Source organism: Caenorhabditis elegans, chromosome I (genome assembly GCF_000002985.6).
Source record: "Caenorhabditis elegans chromosome I".
NCBI classification, from domain to species: domain Eukaryota; kingdom Metazoa; phylum Nematoda; class Chromadorea; order Rhabditida; family Rhabditidae; genus Caenorhabditis; species Caenorhabditis elegans.
Window position 1 is genome coordinate 13,475,789 of NC_003279.8, and position 15,538 is coordinate 13,491,326.

At 31.6% G+C, this 15,538-nt stretch overlaps 2 protein-coding genes across 3 annotated transcripts; one reads left to right on the plus strand and one right to left on the minus strand.

Annotated features, from left to right (window-relative positions):
• Positions 1 to 1,363: 1,363 nt before the first annotated feature.
• Y48G10A.2 lies at positions 1,364 to 11,580 on the minus strand (the record flags this gene model as incomplete). 2 transcript variants are annotated; one of them, NM_001265242.4, is made up of 8 exons in its annotated part: positions 1,364 to 1,628; positions 4,244 to 4,425; positions 6,240 to 6,445; positions 6,501 to 6,594; positions 8,319 to 8,465; positions 8,520 to 8,651; positions 11,176 to 11,522; positions 11,577 to 11,580. In NM_001265242.4, 8 exons carry the CDS (start codon positions 11,578 to 11,580, stop codon positions 1,613 to 1,615), a joined length of 1,128 nt encoding a protein of 375 aa, NP_001252171.1. The 2 variants fall into 2 exon arrangements, with proteins under 2 accessions (NP_001252171.1, NP_001252172.1); NM_001265243.4 differs by lacking the exons at positions 11,176 to 11,522; positions 11,577 to 11,580 and having other exon boundaries at positions 1,613 to 1,628; positions 8,520 to 8,612.
• Positions 11,581 to 13,798: 2,218 nt separating this feature from the next.
• Positions 13,799 to 15,332, plus strand: Y48G10A.1 (S-formylglutathione hydrolase). The gene is made up of 3 exons (NM_060970.9): positions 13,799 to 13,871; positions 13,930 to 14,294; positions 14,858 to 15,332. Exons 1-3 carry the CDS (start codon positions 13,804 to 13,806, stop codon positions 15,265 to 15,267), a joined length of 843 nt encoding a protein of 280 aa, NP_493371.1. The 5' UTR covers positions 13,799 to 13,803; the 3' UTR covers positions 15,268 to 15,332.
• The last annotated feature ends 206 nt before the right edge of the window (positions 15,333 to 15,538 follow it).

Below are 15,538 nucleotides of genomic sequence, written 5' to 3' on the forward strand. Positions count from 1 at the left end.
GATTTGCCTGAATTTATCGAAATTTTAAGCGCATTTTTTAAAAAATACTTTGCAGTTTTACCGTCAGAAAATATAGATATAATCCAGTTTTTAATTAAATTCATTCAAAAAAAAATTTGGTTGAGGCTCACAGGATTTTGTAGTTTGTAGCCACAGCCTCAATCATTTATTTTTGCATGAAAATTAAGTTTTTGATAGATTTTCGCAGAATTTCCGGCATTTATCGAAATTTTAATCGAATTTTTTTTAATATTTCGCAGTTTTACCGTTAAAAATTATAGATATAATCGAGCTTTTACGTGTATTAATCCAATAAAATTTGGTTGAGGCTCAGATGATTTTGTAGTTTGTAGTCTCTCAGCCTCAACCATTTATTTTTGCATGAAAATTGAGTTTTTGATAGATTTTAGCAGAATTTCCTGCATTTATCGAAATTTTGATAGAATTTTAAAAAAATATTTTGTCATCTTACCGTTAAAATTTATAGATATAATTCAGTTTTTAGGTGTATTCAGTGAAAAAAAAAATTGATTGAGGCTCAGGGATGTTGTAGTTTGTAGTCTCTCAGCCTCAACCATCCATTTTTGCTTGAAGAATTACCATTTTTGATAGATTTTTACAGATGTTGAGGCATTTCCATATCTAAATTCCCACAAAAATACAACTTTCCTCATGTTTTCTGATTTTGCCTTCGAAAATTATGGAAATAACCCCATTTTACTCATACTTTTGCAAATAAATTTGGTTGAGGCTAACACGATTTTGTAGTTTGTAGTTTCTCAGCCTCAACCATTTATTCTTGTCATGAAAATTGTATTTTTAAACATATTTTCTTTGAATTTAAGCTGCTAGCACAACTTATTTCACTTGATTTTAGGTGTAAAAGTCAGATTTTCATTTTTTTTTCGGTGAAAATCGCAAAAATGTGTTGAAATTTTTATTTTAATAAATTTAATACGTTAAAAAATGTATCAATGTCGACTTTCGCGGCTCGTGTACTCCCCGAGGAGAAGTTGGGATGAAAATCGATGGATTTGTCGTTGAAAATCTGAAAATTCTCATAAAAACCTAGTTTTTTACTGACAAAAATTAATAATTTGGAGATAAAATAGACGAAAAAAAAGGCCAAAAACTGTAAAATGCTCGAATTTAGACTATTTTCGCCAATTTTTTCTTCGTTTCACAAAGAAATAGCCTATTTCATCTGTTATTTATAGTTTTTTTGGGTGAAAATTTGAAAGTTTTTTTCCCGAGAATTTGTAGATTTTTAATAAAATCATCGATTTTAATATATAATTCCGGCCAAAAACCGTAAAATCCATATCCTCGGGGAGTACACAACTTGCGTAAATCGACAAATGGCAGTGGAAGAGTTTTTTAGCTGAAGAAAATAGGTAAAAAACAAAGTATAAACTGGAAAATCTAATGAGATAAAACCAAAAAAAATCGATTTTCGCAACAAAAAAAAATTTGATCTACAAAGGTTCATAATACCAACAAAAAAAAATTGTAACATAAATTGAAATAGTGAAGCAAAAAATACGAGATAAAACAGACAACAGGAAGATTTTTTTTTCATTTTTGCATATAAATTAATGGTAGACGGGCGGCTTCAGATGATGTGCTCTCTGAAAAATGAACATTTATATTTTTTTTGTATATCGTAATTAAGGGTGTCGGTTTTTTGATTTTTCCAAAAAAAAAATTAATTGATTTTTAAGATTTTATCCATCTAGATGAACAAAATTTGATAAAAAATGGAAAAAATGTTAATTTTGAAAAAAAATTACATTTTCAGAAAAATCGTAACTTTACGGTTTTCCTATTTTCAGGAAATCGAAAATGTCCAAATTCTCGAAAAAAAAAATCGATTTTTGAATTATTGTTTTTTCGATTTTTACTGAAAAATGAACATTTTAGTCATATCGTAGTTTTTGAAAACTTTTTTTGCTTTTTCGGAAAATTGAAAAAATATTGCTTTTTTTTGGCATTTTTCATGGAATTATAATTATTTAAATTTTGTCTAGTTTTTTTTTTCAATATTTATACAAAAACTACTAGAATTATTAATAAAAATTAAAATCCATATGGTTTTTTGATTTTTCAAAAAAAAAAAAACATTTAAAAAAATCGATTTTTCAGATTTTATCCATCTACATGAACAAAATTTGATTTTAAAAAATTGAATTTTTATTGTTAATTTTGAAAAAAAAATTATATTTACAGAAAATCGAAACATTACGGTTTTTTTTATTTTTAGGAAATCGAAAATGTCCGAAATATCGAAAAAAAAATCGATTTTTTAAATTATTTTTTTCGATTTTCACTGAAAAATGAAAATTTTTGGCATATCGTAATCAAGGGTGACGGTTTTTAGATTTTTCAACAAAAAAAAAATCTAGATTTTCGAAAAATGGATTGAATTTTCCTTATTTCCAGAAAAAACTATATATTTTTTAGAATTTTCTGACCGTTTTCTGAAAACTTTTTTGCTTTTTCGGAAAATCGAAAAAATATTGCTTTTTTTTTGGAATTTTTCATGGAATTATTGAAATTTTGTCTAGTTTTTTTAAAAACATTATTCATACTAAAACTACTAGAATTATTAATAAAAATTAAAATCCATATGGTTTTTGATTTTTCAAATAAAAAAAATTAAAAATTCGGTTTTTAGGACTTGCTTCATCTTCATGGCCAAAATTTGATGAAAAATTGAATTTTAATGTTAATTTTCCAAAAAAAAAATCTATATTTTCAGAAAATCGAATTTTTCTCGGTGTTTTAAAAAATTCGATTATTGGACTTTTTTATTTTTACTGAAAAATGATTTTTTTTTGGCATTTTTGGAAAAAATCGAATTTTTGGTAATTTTTCTTAATTCCAGATGAAATTTTTTTAAAAATTAGTTTTTCCATTTCCACCAAGAGTGTCAATTTTTCGGCTTTTTCGGAAAATCGAAAAAATATTGCTTTTTTTTTGGAATTTTTCATGGAATTATTGAAATTTTGTCTAGTTTTTTAAAAAACATTATTCCTACTAAAACTACTAGAATTATTAATAAAAATTAAAATCCATATGGTTTTTTGATTTTTCAAAAAAAAATTTTTTTTTTAATTCGATTTTTAGGATTTGTTTCATCGACATGAACAAAATTTGATAAAAACTGAATTTTAATGTTAATTTTCCAAAAAAATTATATTTTCAGAAAAATCGAAACTTTACGGTTTTTCACTGAAAATGTCCGAATTATCGGAAAAAAATCGATTTTTGAATTTTTTTTTTCGATTTTCACTGTAAAATGAAATTATTTCGGCATATCTTAATCATAGGTGACGGTTTTTCGATTTTTCAACAAAAAAAGGACTAGATTTTCGAAAAATGGATTGAATTTTCCTTATTTCCAGAAAAAACGATATAATTTTTGAATTTTCTGGATATCTTTTTTGCTTTTTCGGAAAATCGAAAAAATATTGCTTTTTTTTGGAATTTTTCGTGCAATTATTGAAATTTTTTCTAGTTTTTTTTTTCAATATCCATACTAAAACTACTAGAATTATTAATAAAAATTAAAATCCATACGGTTTTTGATTTTTCAAATAAAAAAAATTAAAAATTCGATTTTTAGGACTTTTTTCATCTTCATGGCCAAAATTTGATTAAAAAAATTGAATTTTAATGTCAATTTTCCAAAAAAAAAATCTATATTTTCAGAAAATCGAATTTTTCTCGGTGTTTCGAAAAATTCGATTATTGGACTTTTTTTTTATTTTTACTGAAAAATGAATTTTTTTTGGCATTTTTGAAAAAAAAACCAAATTTTTGGTAATTTTTCTTAATTCCAGATGAAATTTTTTTAAAAATTAGTTTTTCCATTTCCACCAAGAGTGTCAATTTTTCGTTTTTTTTTCAGAAAATCGAGAAACGAAAATTTTTCGATTTTCAGAAAATCGAAAAATTTCGTTTTTTTGAAAAAATTTTCGATTTTTCAAATTAGTTTGATATTTTGGCCATTATTCTAGAAATTTTAATGTTTTTCTTATCAATATAAACAAAATTAGTTTTAAAAAAAAATCATATTTTATGGTGTTTTTTTTTCGATTTTCACCGAAAAACATTTTTTTCTTTGGCATTTTCGGAAATTTTTTTTGGTTTAAAAAAAAAGTATTCTCAGTAAAACTACTATATATGATATATATATATATATATATATATATATATATATATAAATAATTAAAATCCATACGGCCACTTAATGGAATGCTTCTTCTCCATATACTCGATAACTGCCTTCTTTTCAGTTTTACTATGGGTGAGCTCATTCAAATAATCTGCGGCACGGCGTAATGCTGTCTCCTTTGGCTCAGTTCGAATAAGCATTTTGTAGAGTCGAGTTACAGCAATTGATGTGTAATTCTCGCTTTTGATCTGAAATTTCTTTTTTTTTTGAATTTTATATTAGTAAAGGGTTATTTTAAGTTAAAAGAATCGAAAATTTAAAGTTTTTTGAAAAAAAAGCATAGATTTCCTGAGAAATGGCTCGAAATTTTGGCAATTTTTAAGGATTTTGAGAAAAACCTAAAATTTATCGTTTTTTTTTTCAGAATAGCTTCAGACTTTGGAAATTTGTATTTTTTATAGGAAATTGCATGGTTTCTGCATGTTTTTTTTTTCATCAAAATTGAAAATTTGATGAAAAAATTTTTTTTTCGATTTTTCGATTTTCCGGAAAATTGAAAAATTTAGTTTTCAAATTTTTCGATATTTTGAAAAAAAAAACGATTTCCCTCAAAATAACTTTCAATTTTCGCAATTTTTCTTTTGAAAAATTGATTTTTTTTGTTAATTTTACAAAAATTTTATTAAAAAAATCATATATTTTCACGTTTTTTCATCGAAATATTGTAATTTTTTTTAATTTTCCGGAAAATCGGAGCCTTTGAGCGGCAATTCTACAAAATGGTCGATTGCACAATGTTTTTCCAACATTTTTTAATGAAAATTAGTGTCAAAATATAGAAAAATTACTGAAAACCACCATAATTTCAGCTGAAACTATTGAGAAAGTGCTAAAAATTGTGCGGAAAGTTGTAAATTGCAGACAAACGAATTTCGATAGTCGGTAATTTGCAACTTTCTGACAATTTTTGAGCACTTTCACAAATGCTTCAGCTAAAAATACGGTGATTTTCAGTAATTTTTCTATATTTTGACACTAATTTTCATTAAAGAATGTTGGAAAAACATGGTGCAATCGACCATTTTGTAGAATTGCCACTCAAAGGCTCCGATTTTCCGGAAAATTAAAAAATTAAAAAAAAAATTACAATATTTCGATGAAAAAACGTAAAAATATCATTTTCTTATAAAATTCTTGTAAAATTAACAACAAAAAAAAATCAAATTTTCAAGTCGAAAAATTGCCAAAATTGAAAGTTATTTCGCGGAAAATCGGATTTTTTTTCAAAATATCGAAAAGTTTGAAAACTAAATTTTTCGATGTTCCGGAAAATCGAAGAAACAAAAAAAGAATTCAATTTTTCCATCGAATTTTGTTAATTTTTATTAAAAAAACGTTTAAAAAAACATATAATTTTTTTTTTAAATGATGGTGATTTTCAGTAATTTTTCTATATTTTGACACTAATTTTTAATGAAAAATGTTTTTAAAAAAAACATGGTGCAATCGACCAATTTTTTTTTTGAAAACTCGAATTTTTTCGCAGAAAATTTCGATTTTTTTGGAATTTCTCGGGCAAAAAGAGAGCAAATTTAAAAAAGTTTCGATTTTCCGGAAAATTTGAAATTAAAAAAAAACAATATTTCGATGGAAAAACGTAAGAAAAAACATAACAAAAAATTAAATTTTTTAAGTAGAAAAATTTCCAAAAACACTTTTTTTTTCAGAATTGCGACAAATTTGAGAAACTAAATTTTTCAATGTTCCGGAAAATTGAAAAATCGAAAAAAAATTTAATTTTTTCCATCAAATTTGGTTAATTTTCACGAAAAAAATGCAGAAAACAAGAAAACTTGCAATTTTTAAAAAAAAAATACAAATTTCCAAAGTTTGAAGCTATTTTGAAAAAAAAAGGATAAATTTTAGATTTTTCAGAAAATCAAAATTTTTTGGAAAAAAAAAATTTCCAAAATTTAGAGTAATTTTTCGAAAAATGTATGTTTTTTTTTCAAAAAACCTGAAATTTTCGATTTTCGTATTTTTTTCCCCAAGCTTCTTCTACCTGTCCCTTCAACGATTTATTGACAGCGGACGCACCAAATCCGAATCCAAATCCTCCGAATCCACCAGTAACCTCATCATCAACACTTTGAAGAGCTTTTGCCATGTGAAGAGTGCTCGTAGAGCTCTCAGAGCAAGTTGACGAGAATGGAGAATATTCTTCATTGGCCCATTCGGTATTCTTCTGAGATGCGTGTTGGCGGCGACCTGAATATTGAAATTTTTGAAATTTCTAAAAAAATTGAACATTTTTTTCGATTACCGAACGAAGTGTGTGGCTTATCCTGATTGGTTAACTGTTTTGGAAGAGTTCTCGAAACACTTTTGATCTCTTGAGCAGCATTATTTAGAAGGGTCTGCAAAATTCAAATTGCCGGTTTGCCGGACATTTTGATTTTCGGCAAATTTCCGGCATGCCGGAAATGTTCATTTTCGGCAAATTGCCGGTGTGCCGGAAATTTCTATATTCGGCAAATTACCCGTTTCACATAAATTTTCTTTTCTGCAAATTGTTGGTTTGCCGGAAATTTTCAATTCCGGCAATTCGCCAATTTACAGGAAACTTCAATTCCGACAATTCGCCGATTTTCCGGAAATTTTAAATTCCGGCAATTCGCCAATTTACAGGAAACTTCAATTTCGGCAAATTGCTGGTTTGCCGGAAATTTTATTTTTCGGCAAATTGCTGGTTTGCCGGAAATTTTCAATTCCCGGCAATTCGCCAATTTACAGGAAACTTCAATTCCGACAATTCGCCGATTTTCCGGAAATTTTAAATTCCGGCAATTCGCCAATTTACAGGAAACTTCAATTTCGGCAAATTGCTGGTTTGCCGGAAATTTTATTTTTCGGCAAATTGCTGGTTTGCCGGAAATTTTCAATTCCCGGCAAATTGCCGGAAATTTTCATTTTTGGCAAATTGCCGGAAATTTTCATTTTTGGCAAATTGCCGGTTGGCCAGAAACTTTCAATTCCGTCAATTTGCCCATTTGCCGGAAATTTTCAATTCCGGCAAAATGCCGATTTGGCGGAAATGTTCAATTCCGGCAATATGCCGGTTTGCCGGAAATGTTCAATTTTTTGGCAATTTCTCGATTAGCCAGAAACTTTCAATTCTGGCAATTTGTCGATTTTCCGGTTATTGTCCCGGCGCTAGATAGTGCAATCGTGCTCCAATGTCAATCGAGAAAGACCCGCCTCCATAATTTGGGTCTCGATAGGAATTTGCGGCAAAAACGCAAATTCCTACGTTACTAATAGTTTTTAATGATGTTTTTTTTACGTTAAAATTGATAAAATAAACATATTATGTAGACGCCTAAAAATGAGAATTTCTTGGTCTCACCACGCAAACAGCGGGTTACTGTAGCTCGTGTCGATTTACGAGCCGGCGGCAGTAATTTTTATTTAATTTCACAAGATTTTGACATGCCTTCTTAAAGGCGCACTGTTCTTTTTTCACTAAGATGGGTCTCGGCGCGAAAAGAGGAATTTTTCAATGAATTTACTTCATTTTTTAGCGAATTTTTTCGTTTTTTTTTTCATTTTTTCGGTGAAAAATAGTTTTCAAAACTGAGTTTAAAATATTTCTAACCGAAAATTGAGAAGAAAACTCTGAAATTCGCTGAAAATGAAGTACATTCATTGAAAAATTCAAGGAAAATAGAAATCCGAAATACCATAACCTTTTTCGCGCCGAGACCCATTTGAATAAATATATGCGCCTTTAGGAAGGCATGTCAAAACCTTGTGAAATTATTATGCCGGCTCGTAAATCGACACGAGCTACAGTAATTCACTGATTCCGCGTGGTGAGACCCAATATCTTTATTTCTTCAATATCGACATAAAAATCATTAGAAACAACGGAAAATATTGCAAAAAAAAAAAGAAAAATCATGAAAAAAGGGTGATGCTGCCAATACCTACCGAGACCCAATTAATGGGGGCGGGGTGTATTCTCAGTGGAGCGCGATTGCAATTTGAGTTCAAAATACGCATTTTTGAAGGCTTTTTCTAATGAAAATGTCAATTTTTGCAATTTTTGCTTAAAAAATCGTGATTTTTCGCTATTCCCTACCATCACTTTCTCGGATTGCTTTCTCAAATAATCGATTCCTTGTTCACGATTATATTTGATCGTACTCAACATTTCATTGACCATACAATGACGTGAATGCCATTCCTCTATGGTTTTCGCTTGAGAAAGGAAGCTGACGACCGAAATCTTCAAAAAAAAAAAAAGATTTTTAAAATTGAAATTTCCTTGTAAAAAATGTACTTTTTCCAACTCCACGTGTCCTCCAGATTTAATGATCATCGCATTGTCAACTGGATGAGATTTATCGAGTCTGCACACTTCCTCCATATCCATCTCCAATTTCCCGCCGATTTCACGAGAAGCGGTCAGAAACTGAAAAATTTGTTTTAAATTAAAGGTGCACTCTCACTGCAACTTTTTTTGAACGAGGGACGAGGAAAAGCGGTTTCTAGGCCATGGCCGAGGGGCCGACAAGATTTAGCGGCAATTTATCTTGCTTTGTTTTCCGCGTGTTTTCTTTTATTTTTCACAGATTTTTCCCGTTTTTTTCTTATTAAAACTGATAAGTAAATATTTTTTGCAGATGCTAAAACAATTTACAAGTGAAAAAATTGTGTATTCAGTCGACAAGAAGTGATGAAAGTGGTCAATGTTATATGATGGATTACGGGAATACTAAACCTAAACTTTTTTCCAAACATGATACATATGCTGCATAGATGCTGAAAGTACCTGATTTTCATAACGAGACCGCTGAAAAAGTTTTGAGGTTTTCAAAATTCAACTTTTTGTGCAAAAATTTCTACTTTTTCACCAAAAACGTTGAATTTTGAAAACCTCAAAACTTTTTCAGCGGTCTCGTTATGAAAATCAGGTAGTCTCAGCATTTAAGCAGCATATGTAAGTTTAGGTTTTGTATTCCCGTAATGCATCATATTACAATGCCCACTTTAACCGCTGCTTGCCCACTGAATACATAATTTTTTTACTTGGAAATTGTTTTAGCATCTGCAAAAAATATTTACTTATCATCTGTGAAAAATAAAAGAAAACACGCGGAAAACAAAGCAAGATAAATGGTCGCTGAAACTTGTCGGCCCTCGGCCACGGCCTAGAAACCGCTTTTCCTCGTCCCTCGTTCAAAAAAAGTTGCAGTGCCTCTGTGGGGAAATTGCTTTAAAACATGCCTATGGGGTCACAATCAGGGGTGAGCGGCAATCGGCGATCGGCGATCGCCGATGAAATTTTATAGTCCAAGATAGACCCCTCTGAAGAAGGAAAAAAGGAGTGCTTTTCGTTGCCTAATATTCCTGTTTTTATAAAAAATTATTTGAAAGAGCTCTTAAAATTAGGATTTTAAAATTGAAAAAAATTAGACGCACACTGATCGGCAATCGGCAATCGGCAAGCGGCGATCGCCGATTTTTTTTTGGCAATTTGTGATCGCCGATCGCCGAAAAAAAATTTCCATCGGCGATCGGCGACTTTTTTGGGCGGCTGCTCAGCCCTGGTCACAATGGCCAAATAGCATGATTAAAAAATTCAAAAAAAATTTCTCAATTTTATATGATTTTTTTTTGAAAATTGAAAAAATCTCAGTTTTCCCCCTAATTCCTATTTGAATTACCGCCAATTGAACTCGTTCGATGGAGCGCGCTTGCATTATTTTTATTACTTTAATTTATTTATTAACATTATTTTCACTGATTTTCTTCCCTTTTTTTTGTGTTTTTGATGGGAATTGGAATGAAAAACCAAGATAAATGCAGAATGTTTGTTAAAAATCACTGAAAAAGCGTAAAACTGTACTCATTATTTTACTGTTTTACGTATTTTCAGTGATTTTGCAAACAAACATTCTGCATTTATCTTAGTTTTTCATTCCAATTTCCATCAAAAAAAATACAAAAAAAGTGAAGAAAATCAGTGACATAGTGTGAATAGATGAAATACATTTATAAAAATAATGCAAGCGCGCTCCATCGAACGAGTTCAATTGGCGGAAATTCAAATAGGAATTAGGGGAAAAACTGAGATTTTTTCAATTTTCAAAAAATCATATAAAATCTAGAGAAATTTTTTGAATATTTTAATCATGATATTCGGTCATTGTGACCCCATATGCGTGTTTTAAAGCAATTTCCCCACAGAGTGGAGTACACCTTTAAAGGAGGACTAACGGTTCGGACGATTTTGAACATATAGACCCAAAATGAGCTCAAATGAAGGAATTTCGCAATGAAACTGCTCAAAAATTTTTTATGGCGGTTCAAAATTTTGAAAAAAAATTACACTGATTTTAGCTAAAATCACGAATTTTTCTCTTTTTTTCGTGCCACATCCATCCGAAGTTGTCTTTTTTGGAATTACCGTCCTTTATTACATATATTGGTAGTTTATCTCATTTAATTTCGTCGATTAAAGTACATTTATCGGCGATAGGTAACCAAAAATCATCGAAATTGGTTACCTATCGGCTTTGAATGTACTTTAATCGACGAAATTAAATGAGATAAAATACCAATATATGCAATAAAGTACGATAATTCCAAAAAAAGCTAACTTCGGATGGACGTGACACGGAAAAATGGGAAAAAATCGTGATTTTAGCTAAAATCAGTGTAATTTTATCAAAATTTTGAACCCCCATAAAAAATTTTTGAAAAATTTTTGAGCAGTATCATTACGAAATTCGTTTATTTGAGCTCATTTTGAGTCTATACGTTCAAAATCGTCCGAACCGTTAGTCCTCCTTTAAAGGTGTACTCCACTCTGTGGGGAAATTGCTTTAAAACACGCATATGGGGTCACAATGACCGAATATCATGATTAAAATATTCAAAAAATTTCTCTAGATTTTATATGATTTTTTGAAAATTCGGAAAAAAGCCCGTACCGCGAGCTTATCGGCCTTAAGCAAATAGGCCTTGTGATGAGCATGATCTCCAAGAAAAGCACACGCTCCACACAAAACTCTCTCTTTTCTGTAGAAAAGTGTCGGAGACTTGACGGATTCCTTCTGCTTCAACGCGTAACCGCATCCCGGATAGGTGCACGCGAAGAATTGGCTGTGCGGAGCCACTTGCAAGCACATTGAGCACGTTGCGATGGTATCCGAGTACGCCGAGCACTCTTCAACGGGATTTTCGTCCACACTTTCTTGATAATTTGTGATATCCGGCAGACTCGACGTTTCGCCGTCCGGCATTCGCTCGAAATTCTCGATTGTGTGAGAGTTTCGCACTGAAAATCGTGAATTTCATATTAATTTTATCATTTTTCATCGGAAAAACTTACTCATTGTACAAATTTGATCCGTTAGTTGATCGATTATTTCCTGAAACTACATTTTTCGTGAGATTTTTAGGTAAAAATTGAATAAAAACGCTGAAAATAATTTTTAAAGTCGATTTTATCGGGAAAAAACCAAGAAAAACTCTGAAAATCGGCGGAAAAACAAGAAAAAATGGGAAAATTAATTAATTCGAAAATTTTAAACTTAGCAAGCCGTTCTCTGCGTCTTCACTCTCTCGCGCGTGCCAATGGAGCGCGTTTGCACTATTTTTTTTTTAATTTGAGGGGGTACGTTTTCGTAAGGGGATTTTTTCGTAAGGAACGCTTTCAGTAGGGTAATGTGCGGCGCGCCTTTTCGCAAGCCCGCCGCACAGTCCTTCGCAATGCGCCGCACGGCTTTTTGCAATGCGCCGCACGCTTCTTCGTATTTATTTATTTTTCCAACAGGAAATTTCGAACGGAATTCAATTAAAAACGGATTTTTAATGGAAATTAATTAGTTTTATTCGAGCTAAATACGGATATTTTCAGAATTTTCGATGACAAAAACGGGTTTCAATCGATTTCGAATCGATCAAAATTAATATTAATCGAAAATGAGCGTTTCCTTCCCGGAAAAAGAAGAACTTGATGCTGAGAGTGATCCAGGCGGAGCCAAACGATTAAAATGATAGAAGTGATTTTTTATTCAGTCGAAATGGAAAATAAAACTGCAAACAAAAGTTAATTCGATTAAATTAAGTAAGAAAAATCATGGCGAAATTTGGATAACCTGAGTATGGAAAATTGTTTCTATAATCCAATGGCACAGAGGTAAACAAAGAGATCAGTGATAGCATTTCGGAATTTCCATAAAAGGGAAAAGTTTCTCATTAAAAGCACTGAAACCGGTATAATTCAAAAACACTGAAGTACAGAAATCGGGGTTTTTGTATAATGGCACAGCGGTTGTTCGATTTCCGGATCGTCTCTTCAAGTCTAGGATCAATGATTTTGATAGTTGAATGGTCTTTTGAATCACTCCTCGCAGGTTTTGATAGTCGTTGTGATGATACATTCTCTGGAAAACAAAACAAATCGATGTTATATACCTATTTGAGAACTTAAAAAACTACAAAAAGAAACTTGCCTTCAGCTTGGAAAATTGCTGCTCACTCGGGTTGTTTGTGAACGCTGAAAAATACTTTTCACTCTTCAATTAATCTTTAGACATCAATAATACTTGCCTCTAAAAAAGCGTTTGGCTCCGCTTGGATCACTCTCAGCATCAAGTTCTTCTTTTTTCCGGGAAGGAAACGCTCATTTTCGATTAATATTAATTTTGATCGATTCGAAATCGATTGAAACCCGTTTTTGTCATCGAAAATTCTGAAAATATCCGTATTTAGCTCGAATAAAACTATTTAATTTCCATTAAAAATCCGTTTTTAATTGAATTCCGTTCGAAATTTCCTGTTGGAAAAATAAATAAATAAATACGAAGAAGCGTGCGGCGCATTGCAAAAAGCCGTGCGGCGCATTGCGAAGGACTGTGCGGCGGGCTTGCGAAAAGGCGCGCCGCACATTGCCCTACTGAAAGCGTTCCTTACGAAAAAATCCCCTTACGAAAACGTACCCCCTCTTTAATTTCGCGAAAAATAGTTTTTTGCCGAAAATAGAGTTAATTAGGCTAAAAAGCTGTTTTACAATCAATTTTGTTAAAGAAAAACCGCAAAAAACCTGAAAATTGACGAAAAAAAGCCAAAAAAAAAAAAAATTTTGCTTTTTAGTTCTACGCAGGAAAAGTGCGGCGATGGGTTTAAAACTAGAGAAATATTAGAAATCGTTAAATTTAATAGTAGAAAATTACAAAAAACCTAGATTTTCTGTGGAAAATACACGAAAAACAACGAAAAACTTTGGGAATTAAATTAAAAATTCGAAATCTAGCAAATCGTTCTCTACGTCTCCACTCTCTACCGCGTGGCGATGGAGCGCGTTTGCTTTTTACTGATTTTAATTAATTTTAATTAATTGAATTTCAGCGTATTTTCGCTGAATTTCTAGTGTTTTCCCGATAAAAACAAATCGAAATTCAACGTTTCCACTAATTTCAAGCTTTTTTCCTCTATTTTCAGGAAGTATACGCAAAAATCTGTATTTTTCTCTGACGCCTCACTCGGCAATTTTCCACAATTTCTTATCAATTTTGTCTCTTGAACAGTCAAAAAATATCGATTTTTCAGAGAAAATGGCTGCCACTTTGGTTTCGAGCAATAGAAGCTTCAAAGGACGGCAATTTGTGTACAAACATGCCAGGTTTGATGAAAAAAATTGAGAAAAAATATATAAATTTAAAAATTTAAATTATTTTCAGCTCGACAACTCAATGTGAAATGACATTTGGAGTGTATATTCCGGATCACAAGCCAGACGAGAAGCTTCCAGCGCTTTTTTACCTTTCCGGCCTCACCTGCACCCACGCGAATTTCATGGAAAAGTCGGGATTCCAGCAATTTGCCTCTAAGCACCGTCTCGTCGTTGTTCACCCGGATACATCGCCACGTGGAGTCGATGTGGACGGCGATTCGGAAAGTTGGGATTTCGGAAAGGGAGCCGGATTTTATGTGAATGCTACTGTCGAGAAATGGGCGAAAAACTATCGAATGTACGATTATATTGTGAAGGAGCTGTTGGAAGAGGTGGTGCCCTCCGTTGCGCCGATTGATTTGGCGAAAATTGGTGAGAAATTCGAGAATTCTCTGTGAAAATCGACAGATTCAAGTTGGTTGAGGCTCAGAGACTACAAACTACACAACTTGGGAAGCCTCACTCAAATTTGCCAGGCGCAGTGCTATGAAAAATGTCGAAAAACTGAACAAATTCGGAGTTTTTCGACTAAAATTCTTATTTTTTCGCTCAAAAACTTCAATTTTCATGGTTGAGGCTGATGAATTTTTGTAGTTTGTAGTGTGAGCCTCAACCAAAATCCGGAATTTTTTGGTGAGGCTCATGTATTTTTGTAGTTTGTAGTGTGCGCCTCAACCAAGAATCGACCATTTTTGGTGAGGCTAATGAATTTTGTAGTTTGTAGTTAATAGCCTCAACCAAGAATCGGAACTTTTTTGGTGAGGCTGATAAATTTTGTAGTTTGTAGTGTGAATTTCAACCTAAATTTACTTGAAATTCATGTTTTTAAACTAAAATTCCAATTTTTCAATAATTATTAATGATTTTTACAAAAAAAAAACTTTTAAAAAAAATCACAAATTTCACACAAATTGAAAAAAAAACCAATTTTTCAGGAATCTTCGGTCACTCAATGGGCGGCCACGGAGCTCTAACAATCGGTCTCAGGAATTCATCGAAATTTCAATCAATTTCCGCATTTGCACCAATTTGCAACCCAATCACCGTTCCATGGGGCCAAAAAGCACTAACCGGATACCTGGGTGACGAGGACAAATCCACGTGGAATCAATATGACGCTTCTGAAGTACTAAAAGCCTATTCCGGCCCGAAACGCGAGATTCTCGTCGATCAAGGTGCGGCCGACAATTTCCTGGCTCAACTCAAACCAGAAACGCTGAAATCGAAGGAAAACGCGGAGATTGTGGTCAGAATGCAAGCGGAATTCGATCATTCGTATTATTTTATCGCAAGCTTCATGGCTGATCATTTCGAACATCATGCAAAGATTTTGAATAAGATTTAATTGAGGAAATATATTTATTTATATTTATTTTATTTTCGTCACTTATTTAAATTTATTTAAATTTCAATGTTTTTACACTTTTTCAAGAAAAATTTCAGATTTTGTTCGAGTTAAATATTGGTCTTATGTTATTTTAACTCCCAACATTCGTGTAATAAATAAATTATTTTTAGACGCAGACAGGTTAAGTGTCTTAACACAGTACAGTGTAGTCTTCGGAAACGGAATGAGGACGATGATAATGATAAAATAATTGATGTTTTCTATTTTT